Below are 21979 nucleotides of genomic sequence, written 5' to 3' on the forward strand. Positions count from 1 at the left end.
TAAACACCACTGTACTTAGACCAATTTAACAGTCTTTTTTAAAAGCTGAAGTTTTAAATTATGATGTCAACTGTAAGGTTTTTGCAGTTCCTTATAAGGTGAAGAGGTTCCCTTCTACTTCCAATTTATTCAGTTTTTTAAAATCGTAAATGCATGTTGAATTTGGTCACATAGCGTTTCTAAATCCGTCGAGATAATCCTGTGGTTTCTCTTCTATAGTCTGTTAAAATACTGCTGACTCACTTTGAAATGCTGAACCAGCCTTACCTTCCCAGAAGGAACCCTGTTTGATCATAACGTAGTATCTTTTACCTATAATCCTTGAATCAGTGTACTAATATCTTGTTCATAATATTTACATCTAGGTTCTTGAGGAATTTTTGTCTGTAGTTCTATTTTCTTGTAACAACTTGGTGTGGCTTTGGTATTAGAGTAATGCTGGCCACGTAGTTGGAAAGTGTTTCCTTCCCTTCTATTTTCTAAAAACAATATGCCCAAGATTGGTATTATTTCCACACATATTTTGTAGAATTATGCAGTGAAGATATTTGTTGGGCCTGGAGTTTTCTTTGAGGAAAAGTTTTTCACTATGGATTCAATTTCTTTAATAGACATAGGACTATTCTGTTTATCTATTTCTTCAAGAACTAAGTAAATTTAAATAAGATTTGGTAGTTTATGTCTTTCAAGGAATTTCCCTAGTTCATCTAACTTTTCAAATGTTAGGGCATACAGTTATGTGTAATATCCCCTTATTATCCTTTTAATGAGTGTAAATTCTGTAGTGATGTCCCCTCTTTTAGTCCTGAATTGGTAATTGATGTTTTCTCTCTGGTTTTCCTGGTCATTCAGAGTACAGGTTTATCAAATGTATTGATCTTTTTAAAGAGCCAGTTTTTGCTTTATTGATTTTCTCTATTATTTTTCTATTTTTTATTTTACTGATTTCTTCTCTCTTATCTCTATGCCATCCTTCTCTCTGCTGACTTTGAATTTAATTTATTCTTCTTATTCTAGTCTCTTAAGGTGGAAGTTTAGATAATTTATTTGAAACTTGTCTTATTTTCCACTGTAAGCATTTAATGCTATAAATTTTGTTTTAAGTCCAGCTTCAGCTGTATCCCACAAATTTGGATATATTGTGCTTTTAATTTCATTCAGTTAAAAACATTTCTAGGCCAGGCGCGGTGGCTCACGTCTGTAATCCCAGCAGTTTGGGAGGCCGAGGCGGGTGGATCATGAGGTCAGGAGATCGAGATCATCCTGGCTAACACGGTGAAACCCCATCTCTACTAAAAAATACAAAAAATTAGCCAGGCGTGGTGGTGGGCGCCTGTAGTCCCAGCTACTCAGGAGGCTGAGGCAGGAGAATGGCGTGAACCCGGGAGGTGGAGCTTGCAGTGAGCCGAGATAGTGCCACTGCACTCTAGCCTGGGCGACAGAGTGAGACTCCATCTAAAAAAAACAAAACAAACAAACAAAAAACATTTGTCTAACAATAGTTGGGAATTTTTAATATATCTTTCATTGATGTTCAGTTTAATTCTGTCATGATCAGAGAAAATATTTTGTATGATTTCTTTTCTAAAAACTGGTGAAGTTAGGCCGGGCGCGGTGGCTCACGCTTGTAATCCCAGCACTTTGGGAGGCCGAGGCGGGCGGATCACGAGGTCAGGAGATCGAGACCACGGTGAAACCCCGTCTCTACTAAAAATACAAAAAAATTAGCCGGGCGTGGTGGCGGGCGCCTGTAGTCCCAGCTACTCGGAGAGGCTGAGGCAGGAGAATGGCGTGAACCCGGGAGGCGGAGCTTGCAGTGAGCTGAGATTGCGCCACTGCACTCCAGCCTGGGTGACAGAGCGAGACTCCGTCTCAAAAAAAAAAAAAATAAAATAAAAAAAAATAAAAAAACTGGTGAAGTTTATTTTATGGTCTAGATATGATCTATCTTGGTTAATATTACAGGCAAACTTGCAAAAATACTGTCTTCTTTGCTAGACAAATGTCAATTAGGTCAAGTTGTTTGATAACATTGCTCAGGTTTTGTATATATTTTTGTTGATTTTTTGTCTACTTCTTCTATCAATTACTAAGATATGAGTGTTGGAATTCCCAGCTATGATTGTAAATTTCTCTGTTTTTCCTTGCTTTTCCTTTAGGATCATTACATTTTCTTGATAAATTTCCCCATTTATCATTATATAATGTCCCTCTTATTCCTTGTTCTGAAGTCTGCATTGGCTGATATTAATACAGCCACTTCAGCTTTCTTTTGGTTAGTGTTTACATGACATATCCAGTGGTGTGCTGGTAAATGTCTAACAGCTAGTTCTCTGGTAAAGAAGAAACAAATCCCCCTAATTTATAGATTTTGATTTCCATGATATAAGGACTCCACCATGGCTGATTTCAAGTTAGCAATGAGACATCATCAAACACAGAGTTGGGAAGAGATGTTAACAGTATACTCCTGTCAGCCAGTATAACCCTACTCTAGTACATCGCTGATGATATCTTTTTCTATCCTTTCATTTCTAACCTATCTCTTTGTCTTTATTTTTAAAGTACATTTCTTGTAGGCAGTCTTTTAAATCCAGTCTAACAATATCTGTCTTTTCATTGATATTTAGACCACTTATATTTGATATAATTATTGAGATAATTTTATTTAAATCTATCATCTTGCCTTTTCTTGTATTTGTTTCATTTGGTCTTTGTTCCTATTTTTCTTCCTTATTTTGGATTAGTTGATCCTTACTTATGATTCCACTTTAACTTCTCCATTGGCTTAGTTTTTGTACCTCTTTAAAAAATAATATACATCTTCAATTAATCAGAAAATACCTTAAACCTGTTACAGCATGTGTAATCTTATAATATACCCAAATTCATTCTATTCATCTCTTTTTACTATAAATATATAAGTCATTGAATTTATTTTTGCTTCAAATAGTCAATTATATTTGTAGTGGTTAAAAATTAAAAAAAACTTTGCATTTACCTTCTTTTTTGCTATTTTCATATTCTTTCTTTGTGTAGCTTCAATTTTCTAGCTGTTGTTATATTCATTCTACCTGGAGGACTTCCTTTAACAATTCTGACTATTAAAATCTACTGGTAATGAATTCTTTCTTTTTTTGGTTTGCTTATATAAGGAAAAGAATCTTTATTTCCTTATATTGTTACAAGATATTTTAACTGGATACAGAACTCTGGGTTAAGAGGGTGTTTTTTTTTTCCTTAGTCGCTTAAATATTGCCACTCCGTTGCTTCTGATCTGCAGTATTCCTGACAACAAATCTGCTGTAATTCCTATCCCTGTTCCTCTGTAGGTAATCTGCTTTTTTCCTTCAGCTGACTCCAAGATTTTCTCCCTCTCTTTGGTTTTAGATATGATGTACCAAGGCATATTGGATTTTTTTTTCTTTTTGATATTTACTCTGGTTGGTGTTTTCTGAGCTTTTTGGATATGTGGTTTGATTACTCATCATATTTAGAAAATTCTTGGTCATTATCTCTGCAAATATATATATATTTTTGACCCATTCTCTCTCTACTCTGCTTCTGGGATTTCAAAACCCGAAGTGAGATGTTTGATATTTTCCCTCACAATATTTTCATGCCCTCTTCTCCCCATCCCCCACCACACTGTTGTCTCTTAGTGTTTCGCTTCAGGCAATTTCTTTTGACCTATCTTCAAGTCTATTGATAAACCTATTGGAACCATTGTTTATCTCTGGCACTATGTTTTGGCATTTGTCTGTTTTTAGCATTTCCATCTGCTTTTATAGTTTCTATCTTTCTATTGAAATCCCTGTCTGTTAACGCGTGCTGTCCACCTTTCCACTAGAGCCTTTGAAATGTTTTAAATTCCTTGTTTGTTAGATCTGACGTCTAGTTCATATCTGAGTATGATTCTGTTAATTTCTTTGTCTCTTCTCAATGAGTTTTTGTTTTTTTGTCTTGTGTCTGATAATTTTTTATTAAAATATTTGCATGATGCAAAGGAAAATGTTTATGCCTGGAAATGGACATGTTTATTTTACTACTACTACGCATTTAGTTTTCTTTGGAGGAGGAGGTAGCATTGAGTCAATCTAATTAGGAGTTGAGCTTGACTTGAGTTTTGTTGTTCTGTGGTTATTTTCAAAATACCAGCTTTAGAGTTGGGTTTCAGTGTGGTTACCAAAGTGTTTTCCTCAATGTTCCTGTTCCACCTTTGACTTAGGGTTTCTCTGTGAATCTGTGCCTTAAATAGGGTCTCTCTCTGTGCTCCTGTTCTCTAGCAATAGGCTTCTGTTTCTAGTTCCTTGACACTTGCTGATGTGGCAGAGGGCGGGGAGAGTAAATGTTCTCTGCTGCTTTGGTTCAGCCTGTCTTAGGTAGGTTCTGTGTCAATGGGTCTTGGGGATCTTAGGGGTATTTCGGATTGATCCTATCTTTCTCCCAGCAATAGGAAACCACTAATGGTCTGATCCCAGGATCATGGCAGGGAAATGAAACTGCATTTGCTAAGGCCCTGAGGCAAAAGAAGCTTGGCCCATGGAACCAAAAGAAAACTAGTGTGACCTGAGCAAAGTCAGCAAGAAAGATAACCCTTGAGAAGTGTGTAGGGCCAGATCATGTATTACCTGTGTGCTACATTATAGCTTTTGGTTTGTTATAGCAAGTTCAATGGAAAATTTTAAAGAACATTAATTGTCTTGGGTAAATAGAGAATTTGGAATCCTTTAAGAGAGTGGTACTGGATAAACTAACTTTTCTGTCATCTCATATGCTATTTAGAAGTTCTTCTCAAGTTTCACATATTGACTGTAAAATACACTGATTTTAATTCTGTGCTTCCAGTTAGAACATCATTTCTCCATGAAAACTTCCAAAAGTCTTTTTTTTTTTAATTTACTAGTTGAATCAGACACATTTAACATGAAGTAACTTTCTGATACTGGTGCATCATTTATTTCTGCCCTTTATCAGAGCTTACCTATTTACTCATTAGCCAATTAAATGTTCTTTCCTCTTCTTCCTATGCATAACTGTGAAATACTAATGGTCAACAGCGAGCAGTTTCTTGCATACTTTAGTGAAATGAGTTTTCTGTTGCTAGCAATGCTACTAGCATCTCCCCAAAAAGAGAAATTATCAGACTGATGCAGTGGTTTCATGTTATCTCAAATTAATATGTAAGCGTGTGACACCTGAGTTCATTTGACTAGCCAAGAGCCAAAGAAATATAAATTACCCCCCCAAAGGATTAAGAGAGAGGCCAGGCATGCTACTTATCTCTTCTTTCCACAGCTTCTCGGCACACTTTAATGCAATGAATTATGACAGAGCTCTTGAATCATTACCTTGATGAGTTGGGCTTCCATTTATGCATTCATTTCATTGTCCATTCAGTAATAATGAATTACTATAACAAAAACTAGCTCACATCTGTTGAGAACTTACTTTGTGTCAGTCTCTGAAGTAAATGCGTCACATAAGTTGTCTCATTATGGGGTAAGGGCTAGTATTATTCCATGGAATCTGAAACTCAAATGCTTGCCCAGTGACAAACAGCCAGCAAAGGTAGCCATTGAAATTCAAAGCCAGAACTCTGTGACTTAAGTCCTTTGCCACTATGATGCATTAAGCATCTACTTCTAGATCAGCTACATGCTAATCCCTTTGAATCTGGAGCTGACTTAGTCATGTTTCTGCCTTCAGAGAGCTACCCAGTGGGGGAGATGGACATGTAACTATTAATTAAAATATAGCATTATAAGGAACTAGCAAAGGTTTAGTAAGAATCTAGACCATAGACTGATGTATTAGTAGTTTGCCAGGAGAAGAGGGTAAGATGGGAAACAGGAATAGCAAGGAACTTGATGAACATTCCATAGTGAAATGTGGTCTGAGTCTTGAAGTATGAATAGGAGCTCGTGAGTATGAAAAGCAGGGTAAAGTCGTTGATGATTCAAAATATAGTATATCCTATTCTTTGAAGCTGGCACAATGGGTGTAATAAGAATAGTGGCCAAATATGATGGTGCCTGGGGCCTGTTTTTAGGAAGTTTTCATGCTAAAAAGCTTGAACTTTATTCATAGTAAATAGGAAACTTGGAATGATTTTGAGCAAGTAGTTTGAACATGTGAATAATAACAACAATAACACTAGATACCATTTATTGAGCACTTACTATGTGCTTAATCAAGATATACATAGCCGTTTTCTCTTCACAATAAGATTTTGTAGCAGACATTGTCATTCCTTCTTACAGATGAGTAAACTGAGGTACATATAAGAGGTTAAGCAGTTTACCCAACGTCACTGTGCCAGTAAGCATGGGAGCTGAGGTTCAGTTGTAGGCCTGAGTAATTACCACTTTCGTAACCCCTCTGTTTCACTGATTCTACTACTTACAAGTCTCTCAGGGGCAGTTGGAGTTGGGATTGAAGAGCCCCAGGCTGGAGACAGGCAAGTGGTTGAGGGAGCAACAATGAGGCCAGACAGAGATGAAAAAGGACCAGAGTAGAGGATAGAGAGGAGGATAGAGAGGAAGTTTCTGGAAGGGAAAATAAGTCTTGGTGACCAATCGAATGATCAAATACAAAGGCTAAAAGAGTCCTAGAGTCGAAGTTGACTCCCAGGTTTCTGACTGTGCTGCTGAAAAGACCCTTGTGGCTGAGATTGAGAACCCAGAAGAAGAGGCAGTTTGAAAGCTTGCTTCAGACAGGTTGAGTTGTGCCCTTGGGACCTGTAGGTGCAAGTGTCCAGTGGGTGTTAGCTACCCAGATCCGGCCATCCTGCCAGCCAGGATGTGCAAGCTGGAGACATGGTCTTTGCTTGAAGAAAGTATCAGTGGGTAGGAGACTTGGGTTCTAGACCCAGCTGGGCCAGAAGTCATTTAACTCCTCCATTCGGACTTGGCCTCCTTGTCTATAACATTTAAGGGAGGAAGGAAATTACCTTGAAGGCCCCCTGTAGGCCAAAATTTAGTAATTCTTTGTTCCCAGTCAAGAAGAGAGCAAACACCTGTGGAAACAGATCCTGGAAGGCTGTCAGCTCGCAAGCTAGATGTTAAATAGCATTTCACACTCCACTGCAAATATCAAAACCTTCAGCAATTTTCACAGAGCTCACTGCAGCAGGCTAATAATTATACTTTAGGAGGTGATTGTATGCTTTTCATATTTTTAGTCTAATGAGGAAGTAAACTCTGTGTGGTTAGTGAGGGGGCAAATCCCACCACACACACATCTACATTTCTGAGGGAAAGAAAGGCGATCTCTCATTTCACGCCCCATGTTCCTGTTTTTCTGGAAGGCCCATTATACGATGCCCTGATGCTCCTTGGCATCAAAACTCACTTTTCATTTCAAACTTTCATTGGAATAATTGCTCAACCATTGGTAGAGATGGTTAGCAGGAGGTGAGGCTGATCTTTCCAGGCCATTGCAGGGCAGCCAGAGTTCCCTGGTGCCCAGTGTCCGTCCAGTGTATTTTGGGCTCACAAGAATCCATAGAGCATGCACCATGCACCGCATGCAGTGAAAGACAATGGGCAAGAAAGCAGGCAGTGTCAGGGAATGTGAATCAAGATCCAGTTTCAAGAGGATTTTAAATAATTTTTATTAATAGCAAAACCACATTTATTATCCTTCTTTTATCTACTAATTCAATTGGAACCAAAACTAATAGATGACTAATTCAATTGCAACCAAAACTAAGAGTGTTTATGAACATCAGGAAATATTGGAATATAAAACATAGAGAGTATATGCTATATGTGTGCATGTATATATATATGATATATGATTTTTATATTCAGCATGTTTATAAAGATGGCATAATTGCTGGAAAATATATGGCCTCTGAAGGAGACAGAACTAGGTTGTCATCATTCTAGTTGATCTTGGGTAATGGAACTGGGTTCAAATAAGCCTTAGTAGCTGTGTCACCTCAGATGTGGTACCTACTCTCTCCAAGCCTTTGCTTCCCGAAATGGAGATAGTACCCACCTGACAATGTCCTTGTGAGATAACACATAGGCACTCAGCACAGTCCCTAGCATCTAGAAGTGCTCTCTAAACGTTAGCTTTTCCAAGACATGAATAGCATATGTAAAGAATTAAGAAGAGCTTCTGGCACATAGTAGGCTCGATAAATGGCCACATTAATATTGCAACTATTGGCATTGTCAATAAAGCCACTATTCGTAATAATAGTGGAACAGCTGTATTGAGCCCTGGCCTTAAAGTTATAAGACTGACATTCTGGTCTGGGCTCCTTCACTCATTATCTCCATGGCCCTGAACATACCCCCTAATCTCTGTGGACCTCAGCTTCTTCATCCATGGCCTATGGTGCTTCAAGGATGGGAAGACTGACATGTGGAGGCATCTGTTCCCCACAAAGCCCTGCACGAATGCTGTGGACATGATGGCAGTTACAGTTGGTGTTTCCAATGGCTGATAAATACATTCAGGGTTGGCCATTCCCCTTACCAAAGCATTGGAAGAAGCTTTAGTTGTTGTGGTTTCATGGAAGGCCTTGGGGAATTTTATTCATTTATAATCTAAGCAGGTGTAACTAGGCTTTGGACCCTGGACTACCTTTCTGGGCATGGCCACAGCCTACCACAATTATCTGCTTGATCTGTTGTTTGCTGCCCCGGTGAGCCAGGGCTGCCCCAGAGCTGCCTTTATCACACACGTGCCCCGGGGGGTCCTCAGTCCCAGCCTTTTCTGTGTCATCTCAGAGCAACTGGCTCGTTCCTCTGCAAGAATCCTGACAGCTAGCTCAAAGCCCATGTTATGAAGATGAATCACTACTCTTAAAACAAGACTTTGCACAGAGCAGATGCTCCTTAAAGATTAACTGTTTTAATTAGCAGGATGTAAAGAGCTTAGACAGTGCTTGGCACACAAGGGCAATAGAAGTGTTTGCTATTTTTATTATGACCGTTTATTTAGTCAGTTAACAAATTTTTCCTGCATATCTTCTTGGTACCAGGCAGGGGATGAGGCATCAGAGAGAACATGACAGTCTCTGCCCTCAAGGAGCTTGGAGTCAACAGAAAAGGGAGACAACTAAGCAAAAATGCATGAGGAGATGAAGAGCATGGGGGAAATGAGGAAGCCCCTGTCTAGCCTGGGCGGAAGGGAGATGGTAAGGAAGTGATAATAGCAGAGACCTATTCTGAGGAGTCCACTGTACCTGTGAAGAGCCTTGTCTGGCACATGGTAGGTTCCTGGAGGACGAAACCCTAGGGCTGCACCTTCTGTGAGTTGGGAAAGAGTGTCAGGAACAGAGACAGAGACAGAGTGTTCCAGGAACAGCACGCAGCATGGAGCCAGGGTGGCCATAGGCAAGCGGGGCGGCACAAGACAGCTTGGGGCCTCAGTGCTGGGCCGTGGATTTGAACTGCCCTCTGGGCCAGACTGGTCCCCAGCCCTAGTACCTTGTGTTCCACCAAAAATTAAAAATAGGAAAGATTCCAGGATTAAGTCAAATACATTTCCAAGCCATGCCTGCTACTGAGTTGGGCCCCTGTGAACATCACCAAAGCACATCAGCACACGAAAGGCTCTAAGGATGATGATAGAACACAGCAATATTGATATCATAATCCCTATGCCACCAAAATGATGTCATTGGCTGCTCAGAATCCCAGCACTTAGATGCGAGAGAATTACACAGATTTAGAGCTGGAAGGACATGGAGCCAGTGGCATTGCAAGGAACACAGTTTATGAAACAGCCACCGTGATGGGAAGATCTTTTAGCAGGGAATACCATCATCTGTGGCATGTCAGAAAACTGACTCCCCGGTCAGCAGTGGGAAGGACAGATTGGAGGAGTCTCAGCTGGGAAGCTATGCTGCTCCTAGGGGACTAGAAGGGAAAACAAGCATCAGAACATGAGCAGCATGTGAGCAAAGGTGAGGAAGGGAGGGTATACATGCTATTAGGAGGTAGAATCATGCAGAATTGGCAGCTGAATATCACTGTGACAGTCATGGGAATTCCCTGAACCTAGGAGTCAGGACCAAGAATTCTAGACTTGACCTCAGAGGTACTACTGGGTGGCTGAGGCAAGACACTCCTCCTCCTCGGGCCCAGTGTCCAATTCTAACAAGGAGGTGTGGAGAACACGATGAGTTTCAAGGGACCCTTCAGCCCTACGACGTTGACATCTCGAGATGCTGTGAGCTGTTTCCATCTCTGATGCAGACATCAGTGAGCCAGACAAGCCCTATGGCATCAGGGTGAAAGAGCCAGGCCACACATTTATTAAGTGCCTTCTGTATACTGGGCTGAGCACCAGGCCCTGGGAGGGAAGGAAGGAGCAATTACTCCTGGCAGTTGCCCAGTACAGGGGAAAGGACCCTGGAGTCAGAAAAGCAAGAGGTGCTAATCCCAGCTCTGCTGTGGTAGCTGGGTGACCTTGGCAATTTCCTTACCCCTTGTATTCATTTCTTGTGGCTGCGAAACAAATTACTACGAACTGAGTGGCCTGAAACAATAAAAATTCATTTTCCCACAGTTGTGGAGTCTGAAAATCCAATATCAAAGGGCCAGCAGGGCCATGTGCCCTCGGAAGGCCCCACGGGAGGATTCTTCTTGCCTCTTTCAGCTTCCAAGTAGCTCCAGGCCTTCCTTGGCTTGTGGCCACATCTCTCCAATCTGCCTTTGTCTTCACATGGCTGTCTTCTCTGTGTCTCAGATCTTTCCTTTCTCTTACAAAGACATCAGTCGTTGGATTTAGGGCCCAATCTAAATCCAGGATTATTTTATCTTGAGATACTCGATTACATTTACAAAGACCTTATTTTCAAATATGGCCCTATTCACAGGTCCCAGGAGTTAGGACTTGAACATAGCTTTTAGGGGGCAATGATTCGGCCCACTACACCTCCAAATGCCTCTGCCTCCTCATCAGAAAAATGAAGATCATCGTAGCATTTACCCTGTTGGGTGGTTCGGAGAATTAAAGAGGTAATACACATATAATCCTTAACATGGCACCTGACAAATCACGTTTGCTATTGTTCACATATGTGGCTCACACCTGTCCTTCCAGCTCTAAACCTGTGTAGTTCTCTCACGTCTAAGTGCTGGGATTCTGAGCAGCCAATGACATCATTTTGGTGGCATGGGGATTATGACATCAATATTGTTGTGTTCTATCATCAGCTCCAAGTGTGTGGGGGAGGAGGGAATGTCACCCTCTCTAGGACTGCAGGCATTTGTCACTTGACTGGTCATGACAGCCAGGACAGGATCACTCTGCTGCTCCTTCTACCCTGAGTTCTGAATGGACTTGGGGCTGCCAGGCATGACAAGGATTGATGGGGAACACCTCAGCACACACAGCCATTCTGCGCTGCTGGGTGCACCCTTCGCTATTGGAGCTTGTGGGCTGGGCCAGCATGACGGGACTCCTTTTTTCTCAAGCCCTCAGGACTGAGAAGAGGAACAGGCACACACTCTGGTGCAGGGAAGGAAGTCCCTGTAGGCCGAAGCCCAGCTTCGGGCTCAGTGGTGGGATCCAGGTGGGATTCGGAATAGCACAGCTCAGTGCCCAGCATGTACTAGGAAAGCATTAAATATTCACTCATCCGATGCTTAATGAACAAGTGTGATCACTGACTTTGGAGTCAGGATGATCTATCACTGATAGGAAGAGGCAGACAAAAAGATGCTGAAAATACAAAACACACAGAATTTGGAGACTGATCACTCATGAGGCTGAGGAGGATGGCATTTAGGAGGGTTCCCAGATTTCTGGTTTGGGTAACTGATGGACGATGGGGAGAACAAGCATGGCAGAGGAAGCAGAGGTTGGAGTGATGATTCAGCTGTTAGTAATGCCTAATGTTCATGGAGCACTCACTACGGGCCAGGCATCCTGCTAAACTCTTGGTATAAACTATCTTATTTAATCTACTTAATCCTCACAACAGCCCAATGAATAAAATATTATTATTATCTATATTCTACACAGCTGAGGCAAAGAGAAGGTAAGTCGCTTATTACTAACAAGTAACTCCAGCAGCGCCAGCGGTCTTCCTGTTTCACAGGGCACAATGTCAGTTCCTTTGTAAGGACCAAATAATCTAAGGGTCATGTTCTCAAATTCCCAAGTGCACCATTCCACCATGTGGCACTGAGTATGTAGTTTGTGCTGAACAAAATATTGGACGAACCTTACTTCAAACAGGAATTCAGCAGACCTGTGAGGTGCATCTCAGCTTTGCATTTCCTGGCTGTGTGACCTCTTCATACTGCTGGCCCTCTCTGAACCTCCCCTGTAAAACATGTCCCCGGAGGCTGTTGTGAAGAGGAAAGGAGAGCCCGTGGGTGAAAGTGCACTTAGAAAATGTGAAGCAAATGGAGAATATCGCCAGGGGGCAGCTAGAATGTGGCTGCTGGTCAGACTCAAGTGTGAAGCTGCCCAGCCAGTGCCCCCAGGTCAACTCATCCTGGATCTTCTTTCCACGCCGAGTGAATGCCCATCTAGAAACTGAGTTGAGACAGCTTTAATCACAACAGGTTGTGGCTCTCCGGGGCAGATTTCGGCTGCCCTGACAACTGTAAAATGGAATTACGCCTGCAAATTAATTTACTAGAAATAATCAACATTTCACAAAATGTTCCTGGAAGCCCACATACACAATTAGACCCTACAATGCACTCCTGGCCTAGTGAGGCGGGGGTGAGGCACTGAGATAACCCACCACTCAGCCCCTTGGAGAGTAATCAGGGACAAGGACCCCAGGACAAATGCAGTACCCTGAAGAATAAGGGTCCACCACTCTTGGGCCTCCATCCCCTTCGCTGTACTTTTTCTATTGAGGTGAAATTCACATAAGATAAAATTAGCCATTTTAAAGTGAATAACTCAGTAGCATTTAGTACATTCACAATGTTGTGTGACCACCACCTCCGTCTAGTTCCAACCCATTTGTTTTCATCAACCCCAAAGGAAAACCAGTACCCATGAAGGAGGTGCTCCCACCCTCCCCTCCCCACCCACAGCCCCTAGCAACCTCCAATCTGCTTTCTGTCTTGTGGATCTACCCATTGTGGGTATTTCATGTTAGATGTCACCTACGCTAAAATATAGTTGTCCCTGAGACAGGCCCCAGGCACAGAGAGCTCTAAGTGTCTATTTATCAAGGTTCTCAACCCCTTGGGGGCTCTGTTCCTCTTCTTCACTCTGGGTTTACTCCACCCGTTCTCCCAGCAAACAGGCTCCAACAACCCACCCCCTCCGGGGGCATGTCTTCCCTTTCGCCAAGTGGACGGCCCTTCCACGCCCCCTCAGGGCGTCCCATCTGCATTCCACCCGGCAGTGTCACGCCAGTGCTTCCTGTGATGCCTGTAACTTGTTCTCAGACAGCTCATGGCTTACTGAGGATAAAAACCACATGGCATCGTGAAAAAAGTACAGGTTTTACTGTCCAAAAAAGGTAGATTTCTGACCGGATGCGATGGCTCACGCCTGTAATCCCAGCACTTTGGGAGGCTGAGGCGGGCAGATCACCTAAGGTCAAGAGTTCGAGACCAGCCTGGCCAACAAGGTGAAACCCCATCCCTACTAAAAATATCAGAATTAGCCAGGCATGGTGGCAGGTGCCTGTAATCTCAGCTACTCGGGAGGCTGAGGAAGGAGAATCACTTGAACTCAGGAGGCAGAGGAGCCGAGATTGCGCCACTACGTTCCAGCCTGGGCGACAGAGCAAAACTCTATCTCAAAAAAAAAAAAAATAATAATAATAATAATAAAATAAAACAAGCTCTATTTCTCTCCTTGTCCCCTCTGTAAGGGGTGGTGGCCATAAACTGGGACACACAGTGATGTTCTCTTTGTCCTCTCGTTGGCAGCTCCAGAAGTATTCCAGGTGTACATGGACGGAGGCCCGGGATACTCGTACCCTGTCGACTGGTGGTCCCTGGGCGTCACAGCCTATGAGCTGCTGCGGGGCTGGGTAAGACAGGCACCTGTGTGGTGCACACGAGGAGCTGTGCAGTGGGGGCTCAAGTTGTACCTGGACGGGCAGAGTTGGCAGGGCATGCGGTACAGGAAGGAGCACTGGTGGAGTCACCGCCCCCCAGGTTTCAGTCCTGATTCCTGTGTGCCACCTATGAATGCCCTGAGCTTCTGGTCCAATCCCCTCATTGTACAGATGGGAAAGAGGCATCCAGTGGGGGAGGGTCCTACACAAAGGCCCACAGTGGCTCAGTGACAAGTCAAACATCAAAACGCCTTGGCCTCGTGGTTTCGAACACTGTCCTCTTTGAACCCACAACGCAAGGTCTCCATGTCTGATTTTCTAGCTGAGTGGAAAATCTTTAAAGGTAAAGACCATGCTTCTTTTTTCTCTGTTTCACATCTTCCCTGAATATGTAACTCAGTGTCCTATAAAAATGGGACATTCAATACGTATTTGTATTTTATTGCATTTAAATTTACAAGCTGAAGATGATTAATGGGGCTATTTGGCGGCTGTAACGACACATATTTTTATTTGAGCAGAAAGTATTATGTCTAGGCCGGGTGCAGTGGTTCAGCACTGTAATCCCAGCACTTTGGGAGGCTGAGGTGGGAGGATTGCTTGAGCCCAGGAATTTGAGACCAGCCTGGGAAACATAGGGAGATTCCATCTCTACAAATAATAATAATTTAAAAAAAATAGCTGAGCGTGGTGGCACTCGCCTGTAGTCTTAGCTACTTGGGAGGCTGAGGCAGGAGAATCACCTGAGCCTGGAAGGTCAAGGCTGCAGTGGAGCCATGATGGCGCCACTGCACTCTAGCCTAGGTGACAGAGTGAGGCCTTGTCTCAGAAAAAGAAAGTATTTTGACTAAAATTCATTTTGAGGTGTTATTTCTTTGCACAAGTATCGTTTGAAAAGGATGTCACTTCACCATGTCTCAGGACCGTGGTTTCCTCATTGGTAGAATGCGGATAATAAGATCCTTTCTGTCTATTTAGCGGAGCTGGAGTTTTAGGATTCCTGGATTCCTGGACTGTAGGAGACATGGTTTGCCTGAGACTTGTCTCCATAGCGCCAGTGCCCAGCACAGAGCTGACAGAAGCAAAGAGCTAGATTCTCCCACAGGCTAAAATTTTAATGTTATTTCAGTCATTTGCATACGTGCATATTCATGCCCATAGAAGGTGCCTTCCTTGAGGGCATGATGGTGTCTTATTCATTGTGGGTGTCCCATTGCATGGTTATAATGGGTGTTGACTGAATGTTTGTTGAATGAATGAATGAATGAGTGATGAGAGCAGTTTGTACACCATGAACACTGTGAGTGCAAATAAGTATTATTTGTCACCCCATAGTTAAGCAACAATTTTCTGCTCTTGATCTCAATTATTTCCCCTGAATTCCTCAAAAACATAATTATTATACATTGCATTCTTAGAATGCAAAGAAAATATGAGCTTGTTCACTGAATGAAAAGAATTAATGTCCCGCAGGTTTACCTGTGAGCTGCTGGGGGGCTGCGTAAGATGGGTGCCTGTGTGGTGTTCCTGCTCAGTTCGTTTCTTGTCAGCTGTTTCCTTTGATATATATGCTCAGAGGAGGAATATGAGAGTCCACGATGTCATCGGAACCAGAGCACACAGGCATCTGCCAGAGGCTGTTAATCTTGTGTAATCAATCACAGCAATGACCTTGGCGAGCAGTTGCCCTAAACGTGACTGGGCTCCTGCCAACAGAAAAGATATTGGCAGTCATTCCTCATGGGTCAGCGCAATCAAAGATGATAGCTTGGCAAAAAGCCCCAAGGATGGAGTGGTCCCTGCTGATTCACAAACTATTTTATTTTATTTTTTGATTCTTCTGAGTTTTCTGCTGAAAGATCCAGATGCTATTTTCAAGGACGATGCTTCTTGGAAGAGGAATAAGCAAATGATGGGGGATCCAGGCCTTTGGCATGGAGACAAAGTAATGGAATGAAAGAACACCACCTGTTATGTACTACTGTAAATCTTTCTCCCTGATATATTTGACTGGCTTCTTCTTTGACCCAAAGGACAACAGGTTTATGCAAATAATTTATTCTCTGTTTTTCATACTGGAAACAGTTGATTTAGTCAAAAAGCTATGCTGAAAAACACTCATATTTATCCATAGACTATGTAAATTTAGGAGTTATCCGCCCCCCCTTGCAATTCCTCAGTCATGTCAGTGACAACATCCTTGGGTAGGATCCAGGGAGCTCCTTACGTCCAAAAGAGGAAAGAAAGTCATAGTGGAGGCTAGGCACGGTGACTCACATCTGTAATCCCAGTTCTTTGGGAGGCCGAGGAGGGCGGATCACCTGAGGTCAGAGTTCGAGACCAGCCTTGCCGATATGGTGAAACTCCACCTCTACTAAAAATACAAAAAAATTAGCCTGGCATGGTGACGGGTGCCTGTAATCACAGCTACTCGAGAGGCTTGAGGCAGGAGAATCGCTTGAACCTGGGAGGTGGAGGTTGCAGTGAGCCAAAATCGTGCCACTGCACTCCAGCCTGGGTGTGACAGAGCAAGACTCTGTCTCAGATAAAAAGGTCATAGTGGGAGTTCCCAATATTGAGAATCTTAAAGTTGGAACGCATTGAAAATAATGGGTGCAAAATTGATACTAATATGGCTTGTTGGCCAAGGACCCAGGAAAACAGCTGTTTCTCCTCATGAGGAGCCAATCACTCTTTATGGACAGCAGAGGGGCCAAGTCCCATTGGCAGGTTTGAGACCACAGTGCAGACAAGGGTTCTCCAATCCCTGGGGCTGGGTACCGGCCTGTGGCCTGTTAGGAACTGGCCACACAGCAAAGCGGGGGTGAAGGTGAATGGCAAGTGAGCCAGGGAAGCTTCATCTGTATTTAGAGCTGCTCCCCGTCACTCACATCACCACCTGAGCTCCACCTCCTGTCAGGTCATCGTTAGCATTACACTCTCATAGGAGCTCTTGTGAACTGTGCATGTGAGGGATCTAGGGTGCAGCTCCTTAAGAGAATCTAATGCCTGATGATCTGTCACTGTCTCCCATCACCCCCAGATGCGACTGCCTAGTTGTAGGAAAACAAGCTCAGGGCTCCCACTGATTCTACATTATGGTGAGTTGTATAATTATTTCATTATATATTACAATATCATAATAATAGAAATAAAGTATACAATAAATGTATACTTTATATATTTATATTTATATATATATTTTATATATATATATAAATATATATATTTATATATATATTTATATTTATATATTTATATATATATTTATATATTTATTATTTTATATATATATATTGGATCATCCTGAAACCATCCCCGCAACCCTAGTCCATGGAAAAAATGTCTTCCACAAAACCAGTCCCTGGTGCCAAAAACATTGGGAATCACTGATGCAGAGAACCCTGTGCTTTTGGTTGGAGCTTGTAGGCTAGACAAGAGACGTAAGTAGGATCCAACTTCTCTCTGAGCCAAACTAGAATCTTAGCTCTTGATAAGAGAGCTATCCTGGCAGGCCTACTGAGTGAAAGAAAAAGGCCCAAGTAGGTGCCACTTGTCAGAATTCCTTTTGGTGCCCCAGTCACCCTGGCACTCTGACTACTGCCTCTCCAGAGAACACTATGGAAAGAGATATGAGGAGATCTCCCTTCCCCTGACCACATCCACAGAGAAGAGATGGACAGATCTTTAGCCAGCCATTGTCCCAACAAACCTCAAAGTCTCTCTGACAGGTGAGCACCCAACTGTTCATTGATTATCCTCAGGATCCAGGGAGCGCCATACCTTCAGAAAGAATCTTTTTCACTCTTAGACAGCTCTAATGGCTAGAAATTATTTTCCCCTTACTCAGTCAAAAGCTGCTACCTTATAATAGAGAAAAACAATCTTAGAGGAATCTCACAGGTTCAAATCCTGGCTCTAACCAGGTACCCCATCTGGGTTCCTAAGCAAGGCTTTTAAACAGACTGAATATTCAGAATCCTTTTGTGTTAACAAGAAAAAAATTAGTAATTATATCTACCCAATAGGATTGCTTTGAGAATTAAATGATTCTGATTATGTTAATTACCCAGCTCCATGACTGATGAATGGCTGGCACTCAGGAAACTTCCCCCTAGTACTTCTACCCTGGAAGGACCTGCTGGAAAGCCTGTGTCCTTCCCAATTTAGCATCTTTCAAGCATTCGAGGCAGGCACTGAGAGCAGAGGCTAGATCACACCTGCTTGCTGACCATTAGCAAGTAAGGCCAATGGGCTTCATGAACAGAGATGGGTTCCCATCCATACTCTGTGCTTCTTGGTGCTGTGATTTGGGCTAAGTCACTTACCTCACCTGAGCCCCGGCTTCCTCATTCATAAAAGAAGGTTTATCAGGCCCACCTGCAGGGTCGCTGTGAGATTACATGAGAAAATGCGATCAGGGCATAGGCAGTGTCTGGCACACAAGAGACATGCAGATTATTATGCAAATAAGTAAATACACACACAGCGATGATCCCACAAGACAGGTAGATGCAGGTAAAGCTCTGCTGACTTAGGTTTAGAGGAGCAGGGGAGAATTTCAGGGAGAGAAGACATTGAAGTGGAAGCTAGGGCTGATTCAGCAAACATTTTGGCCTACCCACCTGTCAGAAGGGTAGTGAGGGGACAGTCTATAAAGGGCCTGAGGCCAGCTGGAGGCATTTGGCTTTACTCTGCAGGTAGTGTGGTATTATCCATGGTACCTAAGCAGGGAAGTGACAGCACAGTGGTTGGGTTACACATAGAACCACATATGTCTGGGTTCAAATCCTGACTTTGCCACCTAGACTCTCAATGATCAGTGAGCCTGTTTCTTATCTATAAAATGGGGAGAATAGTAGTACAGGCCCGTGGCATAGGTTTCTCCACCTCGGCACTATGGACATTTGAGGCCAGATGATTCTTTGTGGTGCGGGGCTGTCCTGTGCATTGTTAGGATGTTCAGCAACATCACTGGCCTCCACCCATCAGATGCCAGCAGAACTCCCCACCCAGTTATGACAACCCAAAATGACTCCAAGCATTGCCAAATATCCCCTGGGGGACAGTTGTCCCTGGTTGAGAACCACAGCCGTAGAACAACCAGAGGACTAAGTGGGATCGTGCACGTGAGGGCATTAGCACATCGCATTGCACCCCCATGGAGTGGGCTTTCAAGGACCCCTCGCCCCTTTCACATCCCCCTAGGACTTCCACCCTGGGATGACCTGCTTGAAAGCCTGCATCCTTCCCACTTTAGCACCCTTCAAGCACTAGAGACAGGCACCGAGAGCAGAGGCTGGATCATACTTGTTTGCTGACCATTAGCATGTAAGGCCTATGGGCTTCATGAGCAGAGATGGGTTCCCATCCACATTCTGTGCTTCTTGTTGCCCACTCCATGGGGACATGAGGACTTTACCCTCTTTGCTCACCCAGCAACCACCTCCCTGACCTGGTGTTACCCTTGCCTTTGACCCCAGTCAGCACTTCTCCTTAGGAATGGGTAGACAGAGAAGGTTGAGGGTACAGAGAGGCCAGTGAGTGGAGGGAGAGCCCCCAGAGCTCCCCTGAGAGGTGAGAGTGCAGCACTGAGTACCACTGGATGTACAAGGCGTGGGTGGGCTGAACCTGGAGAAACAGGACCATGTAACCTCACCAAGGGGGCCAGTAGAGCACTGTGCCAGGAGTCAGAAGCCCAGGAGGTTAGGGAGTCTGTGATCTCCATTCAAAGGAGGAGGAAGGACCTTTGTGAATTTTTCAGTGTTTTCAAGCTGTGTTTCCCAGACTCTAGGACCCTGCAGAGATGATTCAACGGTTCCAGAGGCAGGGAAAGTGTTTCTCTGGGGTTTGGAGGTTTAAATTGCCTAAGGAACTGTTCTTCACTTTCATCTGTTCTGTGTTTGGGATCTTGAGTAAAAAGATTTTGGGAAAAAAACATTGGATTAGATGGTCTCCAAGGCCCGGCTCAACTTTAACAGTTAAAATGACAGACATCCGGCAATTCTTTTCCTCTGTCTTCTATTTTTTGGTAAATTGGCAAAATTTTTTTGGAAACCGAGTTTCCTGGAATAGAGACACACCCACACTGCATCCTAAGTATGTCCAATGTCCCACTGCTAAAATTGCTTTTACCAGCAGTACATGGAATTATTTTACCTTGTAAATACCACCTGGTGTTCTGACGCAGCACATCCTAACGCCAGCGCGTGAGAACTCAGCATCAGTACCAGCAGACGGGATATTGATCTTAATATTTGCCAGTCATCTTATAAAAGAACCTACATTTCTCTACAACCACTCAAACAGATGACGGCTGAACCTGGAGCCTAAAGCTGTGGAACTTGTTTTAGTCATGATGTTCCAAACTCATTTCTAAATGTATTTCCTGCACTGGCTTCCTAGTGCACTGGAGTTATTATTATCATCATTGTTTTTGTAATTGGTCCGGTTGCCTCTGGAAGGAGAGAGAATTACAGAGATTAGGGAGAGAGAGCGAGAAAGAGTGAGAGAGTAGCTCACATGGAGGTCCAGTGGAAAAGCAGAATTGATGAGCACCTTGAATGACCAGTAAGGAAACAGGGAATGAAATGTAAATGATAAGAAAACATTTACATTCGTTTCTGGCTGGTGTTCAAGTTGGGTGCTTGGATTCTGGGTCTCTGGTGGCACCGCAGAAAGACCAGGGGATGAGAATCGGGGACATTGGGAAAGTCTTTTTCATTTCCCAGCCTCAGTTTCCCAATGTTTGAAATGAGGGCTGAAGTGCTGCGTCATTGTCCAGGGTCTTTGCACCTCCAACAGCTGGGCTTTCAGGGTAGGGGTGGGACTGTGTTGGGCAGAACTGTTTATTGAAAGGCAAAAAAGACAGGAAGGAGCAATTCCAAATAGTCCAAAACGGCCAGATGCATTGGCTCACATCTGTAATCCCAGCACTCTGGGAGGCTGAGGCGGGCAGATCACCTGAGGTGAGGAGTTTGAGACCAGCCTGGCCAACATGGTGAAACCCGGTCTCTACTAAAAATACAAAAAATTAGCAGGGCAAGGTGACACGCGCCTGTAATCCCAGCTACTTGGGAGGCTGAGGCAGGAGAATCACATGAACCCGGGAGGTGGAGGTTGCAGTGAGCCGAGATCATACCATTGCACTCCAGTCTAGGCGACAAGTGTGAAACTCTGTCTCAAAAAAAAAAAAAAAAAAAAAAGTGCGAAACTGAACTCAGCCCCGGCTCATCTCCCAGTGGTAGCCCTGAGCTCTGGGTCTCCTGCCCCTGCCCCTGTGGAGATTATAGAGAACTCCCCTTCCCCAAACATGCCCAGCAGCCCCATGGATTCCCTCCCCAGCACTCATTCCACCCCCAACCACTCTTTATTGCCCATCTCCCTCCAAGACAGTGAGCTCAGTGCAGGAGGGACCACGTCTGTCCTGCTCACGCCGGGCCCCATCTACAGAGGGCACCAGTTCATCACAGGAGCAGAGTCGAAGTCAGCCACCTCCTAGAGTGAGAGCTGTGTGTGTGGATGGTGAGGGCTGCTGTTCATTACCTGTGATGGCCATAACTAAGATCCACACACTGGGTGGCTTAAACAAAAATTATTCTCTCGCAGTTCTGAAGGCCAGAAGTCTGAGATGAAGTGGCTGGCAGGGCTTGTTCCTCCTGAGGCTGAAGGAAGGACCTATTCCAGGCCTCTCTGTGTGGCTGGTGGATGGCTGTCTTCTTCACATCATCTTTCCTCTGTGTGTCTTTCTGTGCCTTAAAGTCCCCCTTTTATAAGGACTCAGGACATGTAGAATTAGGACTGACTCTAACGACTCAATTGGATTACTTCTGTAAAGAGCCTGTGTCCAAATAAGGTCACATTCTGCGGTCCTGGGGGCTAGGACTTTAGCATATGAATTTGGGGGACACAATTTCCCCTGTAACAGCAATGGTCAGAGGCAAGCCTTGGCCAGGCCACTGCCTGGCCTTTCAC

At 43.7% G+C, this 21979-nt stretch overlaps 1 protein-coding gene across 3 annotated transcripts in view; it reads left to right on the forward strand.

Annotated features, from left to right (window-relative positions):
* Nucleotides 1-21979, forward strand: part of STK32B (serine/threonine kinase 32B) — a 431273-nt gene that overhangs the window by 369120 nt on the left and 40174 nt on the right. For all 3 annotated transcript variants that reach the window (XM_030801295.1, XM_030801296.1, XM_030801297.1), the window contains one exon: nt 13875-13978. In XM_030801295.1, the coding sequence (XP_030657155.1) occupies nt 13875-13978 (104 nt within the window). The remainder of the gene's footprint in view (nt 1-13874; nt 13979-21979) is intronic.

Source organism: Nomascus leucogenys, chromosome 20 (genome assembly GCF_006542625.1).
Source record: "Nomascus leucogenys isolate Asia chromosome 20, Asia_NLE_v1, whole genome shotgun sequence".
In the NCBI taxonomy this organism is placed as follows: Eukaryota; Metazoa; Chordata; class Mammalia; order Primates; family Hylobatidae; genus Nomascus; species Nomascus leucogenys.